At 44.9% G+C, this 10597-nt stretch overlaps 1 protein-coding gene across 1 annotated transcript in view; it reads right to left on the bottom strand.

Annotated features, from left to right (window-relative positions):
* Nucleotides 1-5105: 5105 nt before the first annotated feature.
* Nucleotides 5106-10597, bottom strand: part of MRPS6 (mitochondrial ribosomal protein S6) — a 66472-nt gene continuing 60980 nt past the window's right edge. The window contains exon 4 of the mRNA XM_079921357.1: nucleotides 5106-5681. Within this exon, the coding sequence (XP_079777483.1) occupies nucleotides 5492-5681 (190 nt within the window). The 3' untranslated portion in view covers nucleotides 5106-5491. The remainder of the gene's footprint in view (nucleotides 5682-10597) is intronic.

Raw genomic sequence — 10597 nt, 5'->3', positions numbered from 1 at the left:
AACTGGGGGGACAGTGGACCTGGTCCAGCACCTGATAGGCTTGGGAAGGCTCTTTGAGACCAGCTTGTGCACTGGAGGCTGAGAGAAGATAAGAAACGGTCCATGATCACGTGGTCCATTGAGGAGGTCTCTGACCCAAAGTTCTACGCTCATCCCACTACTACGCTTTTTTCAAGGTGACTGAGAATCTCACAAATTGCCCTGGAAACTCCCCACTATCAGCACCACACTGGCCTGTTTCCGGGTGCAGAAAACAGGGCAGGGGGTGGCAGGTGGCCTTCCAGGTGGATGCCAGGTGCAGTCATCTCTCACTGAGCCCTCCAGACCACAAGGAGAGGATGCTGCGTACTTTCCAAATGCTCACTCACGCCATTTCAGAGCGCCCCCAGGTCAGGTAGGGGCCACGGGGCAAGCACTACACTGTCTAGTCCACTCTGTCTACTGCTGGGGGACATCTGAAAACCTGGCCTCAGCCCTCTTTGTACTTCTCCATGATGAGTCTGTATAATCATTTCGTTCTCACGAACATGTGGGCAGCATGGGGGGTTGGTCAATTAGGAGGCACCTTTCAGAACAAGTTAATATGCATAGCACTCATTCTTGGTTCTTCAAAATGGTCCCTTCACTTCAAGAAACCCTTAGCAGCCACAAAATGTCTCTTCACCAACAGATGGTAACTTGGACCCTCCCTGAATTTCCAGGCTCTCCTGCACCCCAAGCCCTTTCCCGCCATCACACCATACCTGCCCGTTCCCAGGTGTTTCCAAAACACACCTTAGCCACCTCCCATCTCCCACCACCCATGCTCCACACTAGTTGCTCCCATGCCAGCTTAAACGCCATCTCTGCTGGAAAACTCCCCACCTCCCCCCACTCCAAGTACTAACGAATCCGGTTCTCCGTTTCCACAGCACTTGGTATGAACCTCAGTGATTGTTTTTATTATGGCCTGTCTTCAGATGGCTGAATATTTCCACCTCCCCCATCTGAGAGGCTTGGGGTCAGGGACACAGCCCATTCGTCTTTGTATCCTGCCCAGGGCAGCACCTGCCATGTGTGTGTCCTATAAACACACCCCTGGGGAAATGTGGAGAGAAAAAAGCTCTGTGGGAAATTATGGAGCAGTTTGGAAAAACATGACAAAAGGAGGCCTGATCTCCAGGGTATGCTAACTTTTCTTCCAGTGTTCTCAGGACTTCCCTTTGAAGACCTGAGATTAAAAGCACTCCCAAGGAGTCCCAGATCCACTGTCTCCCCTCCTATAGTGATGAAGCCCGGGGTCTTGGTCCAGGTGTGGGACAGGAAGGGCACAGGGTACCAGGTCAGTCAGCGTGGCCCGGGCTGCAGGGACTGGCAGGGGCCACCTCTAGAAGGGTGCAGTGTGCCCAAAGTGGACATTCAAATTCCCAATCCCAACTCCTCCCTTGGTGGCTTTGGAGGAGTCACTCATTTTCTCTTAGCACTTGGGTGCCCCATTTGTAAAACGGGTATAACACTGGCCTCAGGGAGTTGTGAGGAGGGGAAAGGTATAATGTCCATGTTGAGCTTTTGCTGAAGGTGTGTGTGGTATCCCTCAGGTGTGTCAGGGTGGATAACTACTCTTCTAGACTCAACCAGAAGCATGGACACGCAGCTCATGCTTTCAGTGCTCCTCTATCTTTTAACTGGTATTTCATCTCAATCAACACAAACCTGGTCTTTCAGCAAAAGGCTCACTTGGGCCTAGTGGTCCTTCCTTGTGGACATTCCACGGGACAGGACTTCATCGTCTCGGGTTCAGATGCTTCCGTGACCTGACAACGTCTCCAGGAAGCAGCTTCCAAGGCACCCCTGGGACTAGCTTCTTGGGTCCACAGCCTCCATCTTTCTCCACCTTCCTGAGCCCACCTTATGCAGGAAAAAAAAAAAAAAAAAAAGGATTTCTGGAAGCTCAACCCTGTTCCAAGTGGACCACAAATAGGGTAACAAATCTGAGGAAGAGGCCCCCAAAGGGAGCACTCTGGAGTTGCTGCTTCACCCCGACACCTGGCCTCTTATGCTTCTGCGTCTCCTTTCACTTCAGCAGACTCCTATCCCTTCGTGTTTACTCTCAGGAGTTTCCATCCAGTCTCCCAGATCTGGCCCCCCAATTCCTCATCCTGCCCGCTCCACCCTCTGGTCTCCAGCTCAGGACCTCGAGGCATCTGCACGTGCTGTGCCATCTGCCGACACCATCACATCATGGGACTGGCTCCGCATCCTGCGGGTCTCGGCTTCCCTGTCCCCTCCCGACCACGTCCTCTGCTCTTGCCCTTTGCAGCGCCCCCCATGTGGCAACACCCACACCGCTCTGCCTTCCCAGCTATCAGCCCCGCAGGACTGTCTTTGCCCACGCTCTACTCCCAGCACTTCACTGATAACCGTCCACTGAAGGGGCAAACCACCCAAACAGTGCCTCTGCCTGCCGCCAACCTGGGCAAGAGGACCCAGGGCAAAGAAGCAGCCCGGAGGTGACCTGCACATAGGCCCTGCTCAAACCCTGGCATCCCAACAGGCTGCAAGGGGGCAAGGGCCCCTTAGCGGCTGAAGGTCCAGCTATGAATCAGCGCCTCAGGGGGAAGGGACAGTGGCTTCATTTTGGAGCTTCCTTTTGGAGGGGAACTGGCACACAGCACAGCTGTCCTACTTAGCCAGCCTCCTTCCTAAGCCGCTCTAAACTGTGCCACAGGATTCCGAACACTCGATGACCTGGAATGCCCAACGGGGTCCGTCGATTTCCTAGGGGCTAGCAAGTGCAGGAGAAGAAAGGGTCAGCACCACACTCAGGACACGAGGACAACTGCTACTATCTGAGTGACACTAGCTCACCCCTGACACCCCGGTGCCTGGTTTAACCAGAGAGAACAATGACAACCTCAGTGCTACCGGATGGAAAAGACTCCATGGCGTCAGGGTCCCCAGCTCAAGATCCCAGCTGTCACTTGGTACTGGTGGGGTCAAGTTCAAATCTCTTGGAGTCTGTTTTCTCATCCAGAAAACAGGGGTAACACCACTCCCTCACGGAGCTGCTGAAAGGGCTAAATGAGGTGACAGATTAAGTGTGTGCAGCAGCACGCACATAATACACCGTAAGGAAAACGCAAGACGCACCCCAGATAGCACCTGAGTGACAGTACATGGAGACCCAAGCCATTTGGTGGAGGACCTTGTGATCCCTCGAGCCCTGGCTGAGAGCCTGCGCTTTCAGGAAATCCCTAATGAACAGGAAGAAGCATATTTTCCCCGATAATCTCCACTTTATCCCTTTTATTTCCAGTGTACAGTTCTTAATGACCCTCTTGACTGAACTATTGCTCTTCAAAGAGACTTTTTAATAGTTTTGCTTCTGGAGGAAGTTGAAGCTGGATGCTGCCCGGGCTCTTAAGAATAAGCAAAGGGCGGAATCTGATCGTCCAGGGCAGAGACAGGCAGCATCCTGGAGGGAGGAAGCCTTGGACTAGTTTGGAGCTGGGCTCCTCCTGGCTCTTGGGGCACCTCTCTTGCACATCTGTCTGTGCTTCAGTCTCACCATTAAAAAGAGGCAGAGGCCAGATCTCTGGGCTCCCTCCGGCTTCAATATGATCTGACTGTGTAATTAGTACAACCAGAGATTCGACTTAGTAACTGGCACCTCCCCCAACAACTTGTGTGCAGAAGCTTTGTCATTTGGGCTGCTGATGGACGCCCTATGCAGGGCCCCGCTGTGGGAAGATGGAAAGGCCGGTCAATTTCTTCCAATTCACCAGCTCTGAGGAGACTGAGGAGGAGATGCCAGTGACTGTTCCAGCAAAAAGCCTCATCCTCACCCACCACAGAAGCCAGCCCACTGCCAGGGACCCCAGGTCCTCAGCATCCCAGGCCTGGGGCAGAGACCACATATGGAACTTTTTAAAGGAGAATTCTCAGACTGTGGTGTAAATTCAGGCTCACAGAACAGATTACCTGGCACTGACCAGAAATGAAATTTCAGTTGGTTTCTAGATCAGTTTTCTGGTAGGTTGAGGGCACAAGGGTTTGGGGCACATTAAGGCACACCCACCGGGTTCTCTTCCGTAACTTGCCTCGTTGCCAGTGTGGTCAGCTGAAGCCAGGATGCTGGATGTTGACTTTATTTTCTTCTCAGCTTTGCTGTCTCTGGCTTGGTATTGATTATTCCTCTATGTGAGTTATACCAAGGTTACCACATAAAATACAGGACACCCACGTCAATCTGAACGTCAAGTAGACAATGCATCATTTTTTGCTGTAAGTGTACTCCTTGCAACATTTGGAGCATACTTATGTGGAAGCTGACTCGTTATTTATCCAAAATTCAAATTTAATTGGCCATCCTGCATTTTTATTTGCTAAATATGATAACCCTAATTAAATCAATTTTAAGCAAAGACTAGCTGCTTCTTAGTCTCAAAGTACAACAACATTTCAAACCCAACTTTTCCCCTGCTAACAAAAATCTCTCAAAGCAAAACCTGTCTTTTTATTTCCAGGACATGTTTTTAAAAATATGTCTATGAGTATCAAATAAAAACAACAACAAAAAAGATGGATCTTCTTACAAGTCCCCCTAACTTAAGAGCTCAGCATGCCACTAGCCACAGGCATGGCGCCAGCTAGCTCTCTGGGCATCCCCAACTCAACAGCAATTGGCTTATGACTCATCAGGGTAACAGGCAGAAGGGAGGAGGTGCAGAGTTCACAGGTGGCCACTTCCCCAAAGAGGTCTGCAGGCCCGAGGGACAGTGAGGAAGCAGGGCTACTGGCAGAGGAATGACAGGAAGCAGCGCCACCACCAACTGCCACAGAACACACACGCCCCTCTACCAAGAGCAGCCCCCACCACAAGGACAAGTTAACTGTGAGAGGAAAGGAAAAGTGACTGCCCAGGAGTCAAGGGACAGACACATCCCACCTGCCCTCACCGTGGCTTCTCCCAGTCTTGAACCTGCGCTGGTAACCGGGAGCCCCGCCCACACGCTGCCAGCATTCTGGGCAGACCGGAGCTGTGAGGCTTTGGATGGGGCACAGTGCTGGGGGAGGTGACGAGGCAAAAGTTCTTTAAAATCACAGACTTTCACTCTGATCAAAAGTTACTCATATAATACGATGGTCTTAAATTTTTATTTTGCATGGTGGTATACAGTCTGAATGACTAGCGTGTAATCCAAAGTGGTTTTTATAATCTTTGCTCTTCAAAGCAGTGTTAGTGCTGCTGTAGGGCAAAGTCCTCACTGACAAATTACATTCGTGAAACGCAATCGAGCAGGGAACGCTGATGCCATATATTACAATGTGGCTCTAAGGAGGCCATTCCCCGACTTTTCACAGCAAAGGGGATCAAGAACTAAAAGTACCTTAGAAAAATCAAAGGGCACTGAAAGCACCCTCTTACATAAAGATCAGGCTGGTCAGTTATTAATCCATGGTGCTCAAAAGTGAGAGAATTAAACTGAAGGCTAAAATCTGGTGAATCTTCTCACTTCCTCTTCTTGGTGGAATACAGCTTTTCTTCAAGTGGGACTGGGACGATCCCTTCACACTCTTTCACTTCCTGGGTCAGAGGGTGTTTTACAATATTTGGTCTAATCACATCAATGTCTCGAGACAAATGCTCCATTATGCCTTCAACAGTTGTTGTCGGTGCGTAAAAATCCACCAAGAAATACCTGCAATAAAATAAAAATTTGTGAATGTGCTGCATTCTGAAATACAGTAATCTCACTATTTTGGTCTATGTTTTTGTTTTACTCCTCTCCACATACAGACATCAACTACCTACAAACACACATACACATCTTTGTCAAAAGAGAAACTGCGAGCTGACCAGCTGAACCGAAGTGTAGTGCTGTGCCCGACCTCCCTTTTCCTACGGCCTTTCCCATTACACTCCACTGAATTTTTCAATCCATTAGTTGATGATTTTTGTGAAAACTCTATGAGTCTTCTAATTTTCCAAAGGATTTTACAAGTGACTTAACGCACCTAAGAGATACAGTAAGCATCAGCCATACTTCACAAACTAGAAAAAGGTTAAGAAAGGCCTGGGACTCATCTAAGACTATCCAGCACATTCAAGAACTGACAAGGAACAAAAGAAAAGTACTTGAATCTTGGGTGACAGAAAGAATTTAACATTCATCTACTCAGACCAGACTAATACAGACAGACATCTCATACAGCTCACTGGTCTTCAGTCTTAATAACTTTATCAGTAGTTGGCTGTATGCCGATGCAAAGGAATAAGTGTCTCTATTCCCTGCCCACCCCACCCATGCTCTGTTGCAAAAGTTGAAGCCTCACTTGTACTGTTTGGTTTGGACTACGGTGCTGTTAAAGGACAGTTTTCAGTGCAGTATTTCAGAATTCTACAATGTTCCAGCTGGTTCAGATGACCTTTGACACCACTTATTTGGTTCCAGCCACACTCTTCTCCCAAGCATATTCCCATCCTAGGTCTTTGCACTCTTTGTGCCTCTACCAGAAATATTCTTCACCCTAGTTCCACACAGTTCATCCCTCACTTCCATCACGTCTTGTCCAAAAGTCACCTTGTCAGACAGCCCTTCTGCCCCACCCACCCAGCCTCATCCCTCTTACCTCCCTTTCTTAATGCTTTATTTTTTTCCCCATAGCACTTTATCACCACTAACACAGTGTATATTTGTTTACAGTCTGTCTCACTCCACTGAAACATAACTGCCCTAGGAAGAAGGACTTTGTTGCTACATCCCCAGCACCTTGAGCATAGGCTAACGTACATCAGGTCCACAGTAAATATTTCACAGTGGTGTGTTGGCATGAAAGGTGGAATTCTCACAGAAAGCAGGAAAGACCAAAGTAAAAATGAACAAATTCAGCAAGGAAGAACGTTATTAGAAAAAGTATGGCATTTTGTGTAGTTCTACACAAGGAGAGGGTTCAAAACTCATATGAAAAATTCCCAACTTCCCATGTGACCATTCACAAGCCTAGTGGGAAAGTTATTCAAGTAAAAATAATTAAAAGTTAAAGCACAGAAAAATATATATCATGCAAAAACACTAACCAAAAGAGAGTTGAAGTGGCTACAGTAATATCAGACAAAGGAGACTTCTGAGCAGAAAAAAATTATCAGGGGAAAAAAGAGACAATACTTAACGATGGGTTCACCAAGAAGACGCAAAATTCCTAAATGTGCACTTAAAGATAACAGAGTTACAACATACAGAAAGTAAAAACTAACAGAACTGAAAAGAGAAAGAGACAAATCCACAATTATAGGTGGAAACTTTTAACATTCCTCTCAGTAATCAACAGACCTAGTATACAGAAAACCAGCAAGGTTAGAGAAGAAGCAAACACCACCCTCAACCAACTGGATCTGACATTTATAGACCCCTCCACCCAACAACAGCAAGATACATATTGGTTCTCAAGGGCATACAAAACATTTACCAAGGACGACCATATTCTGGCCATAAAATGAGCCCAGAATATGGGCTCATTTTCAATACATCTAAAGGGATTCGAGTCATACAGAAAAATCTTGAGAAAATCCCCAAATACTTGGAAACTAAACATACATCTAAATAACCTATGGGTCAAAGGAGAAATCAAAAGGGAAATTACAAAATACTTTGAATTCAATGAAAATGAAAACAACACATCAAATCTGGAGAATACCACTAAAGCAGTACTTCGCAGTAAACTTACAGCACTAAACATCTCTGTAAGACTAGAGGAAGGGCCTCAACTCAATGACCTCAGCTTCCACCTTAAGAAACTAGGAAAAGAAGAGCAAATTAAATGCAAAGTAAGACCAAAAAAGAAAATAATAAAAATCAGAGCACAAATCCCTGAAGCAGGAAAAACAATAGAGAACATCAGTGACACCAAATACTAGTTCCCTGAGATCAATAAAACTGATACAATTCCAATCGGATTGATCAGTAAAAAGAGAGAAGATACAAATTACCGATATTTAGGAATGAGAAAGGTGAAACGACTACAAAGTTTACAGATATTAAAAGAATGGTAAGGGAATATCATAAAAAAAACTTTTGCAATAAACTGACAACCTAAACTGACAACTGAAATTCCTTGAAAAATACAAACTATCAAAACTCACTCAAAAAGGAACAGATGACCTGAATAGCCCTATATCTATCAAAGAAATTAAATTTGTAGTTAAAAACCTTCCCCCAAGGATAACTATAGGCACAAATGGTTTCACTGGCAAACTCTACCAAATGTTTAAGAAAAAAATACCAATTCTGATACAAATTGGTCTGGAAAGTAGGACAACACTTTTGAACTTGTCCTATGAAGTCAGCATTACCCTGGTACCAAGACCACACAAAGACACTAAAAGAAAAGAAAAAAACAGACCAACATCCCTCATAAACGTAAATGAAAAGATTTTAAACAAAATTTTAGCAAATTGACTCCTAGAATATATAAAAAGGACAATATATCCTGACCAAGTAGGATTTAGTCCAAGAATGCAAGATTGGCTTAACATTTGAAAGTCAACAAAAATCACCATATTAACAAACTAAAAAAGAAAAACCATGTGATCATTCCAATAGATGCAGAAAACAGCATTTAGCAAAATCCCATATCCATTCCTGATAAAAACTCTCAGCAAGCTCGAGAAAGAAGGAATCTTTTACACCCTTATAAAAAGCATCTTTGAAAAACCTACCACTAACATCATACTAACTGGTCAAAGTCTGAATGCTTTCCCCCTAAGAGCGGGAACAAACAAGAACGTCTACTCTCATTACTTCTATCTACATTTTACTGAAGTGCCTTGCCAGTGCAATAAGGCAAGAAAAAAAAGAAGTAAAAAACATCCAGGTTGGGCTTCCCTGGTGGTGCAGTGGTTGAGAGTCCGCCTGCTGATGCAGGGGACACGGGTTTGTGCCCCGGTCTGGGAAGATCCCACATGCCACGGAGTGGCTGGGCCTGTGAGCCATGGCCGCTGAGCCTGCGCGTCCAGAGCCTGTGCTCTGCAGTGGGAGAGGCCACAACACTGAGAGGTCCATGTACCGCGAAAAACAAACAAACAAAAAACATCCAGGTTGATAAGGAAAAAGTAAAACTGTCTTTATTTGCAGATGTCACGAACGTGTATACAGAAAAATCTGAAGAAGCTTATGGAAAAGATACCAGACTGTAAGTTTAACAAGGTTGCAAGATACAAGATCAATAAACAAAAATCAACTGTATTTCTATATACTAGCAACAAATAATCAGACCTTGAAATTAAATATTTAGTGATAAATCTGACAGAAGATGTGCAAGACTTGTAAATTAAAACTATAAAACATTGCTGAAAGAAGTTAAAGAAAACATACATAAATAGAGAGGTATACCTTGTTCGTGGGTAGGAAGATTCAACTTGCTTAGTTGTCTGTTTTCCCAAACTGACATAAAGAGTCAAAAGAATCCCAGTCAGGGGCTTTCCTGGTGGCGCAGTGGTTGAGAGTCTGCCTGCCGATGCAGGGGGCGCGGGTTCGTGCCCCGGTCCGGAAGGATCCCACATGCTGCAGAGCGGCTAGGCCCGTGAGCCATGGCGGCTCAGCCTGCGCGTCTGGAGCCTGTGCTCCGCGACGGGAGAGGCCACAACAGTGAGAGGCCCGCGTACCGCAAAAAAAAAAAAAAAAAAAGAATCCCAGTCAAAATCCTAAGGCTTTTTTGTTAGAAATTGACAACTGATTCTTAAGTTCACATAGAAATTCAAAAGACTAAGAACAGCCAAAACAACTTTGATAAAGAATGAAGTTGAAGGACTAACACTGCCTGATTTCAAGACTTACTATAAAGCTATGGTAATCAAGACAGTATGGCATTTATATAAAGATAACCAAATAGATCAATAGAATAGGGAGTTCAGAAATAGATCCAAATGCACAACTGATTTGTGACAAAGGTGCAAAGGCAATTCAGTAAAGAAAGGATAGTCCTTTCAACAAAAGGTGCTGGAACAATTTGATATCCATGGGCAAAAAAATGAGCCTTTGATCCATGCTTGTACCATATACAAAAATTAACTCAAACTAGAACCCGAATCTAAACATAAAACACAAAGCTAGAAAACTAGAAGAAAACACAGGAGAAAATCCTTGTGACCTTGGGTTAAGCAAAGATTCCTTAGACATGACACCAAAAGCACAATCCATAAAAGAAAACTTTGATATTTTAGACTTCATCAAAATTAAAAACTGCTCTTTGAAAGACACTCTTAAGATAATAAGAAGACAAGCCATGCACTGGGACTTGCAAACTCATATTTGATAAAGGACTTATTTCTAGAATATTAAAAACTCTCAAAGTTTAATTAAAAAAACAATTTTTAAAAATGGACATAAAATTTGAAAAGGCATTTCACTGAAGATATACAATGGCGAAGAAGCATATGAAAAGATGCTTAATACCACTAGTCGTTAGAGAAATGCAAACTAAAACCACAAAGAGTTACCTACTAGAATGGCTAAAAAATGACCATACCAAGTGTGGTGAGCATGTAGAGGTACTGACACTCTCATACACTGCTAGTGGGAATGCAAAATGATACAACCAACTTTGGAAACCAGTGTGG

The sequence above is a fragment of the Stenella coeruleoalba genome (genome assembly GCF_951394435.1).
Source record: "Stenella coeruleoalba genome assembly, chromosome: 5".
In the NCBI taxonomy this organism is placed as follows: Eukaryota; Metazoa; Chordata; class Mammalia; order Artiodactyla; family Delphinidae; genus Stenella; species Stenella coeruleoalba.
Note: the sequence above shows the minus strand (reverse complement) of the source record. Positions and strands in the feature narration are given on the sequence as shown.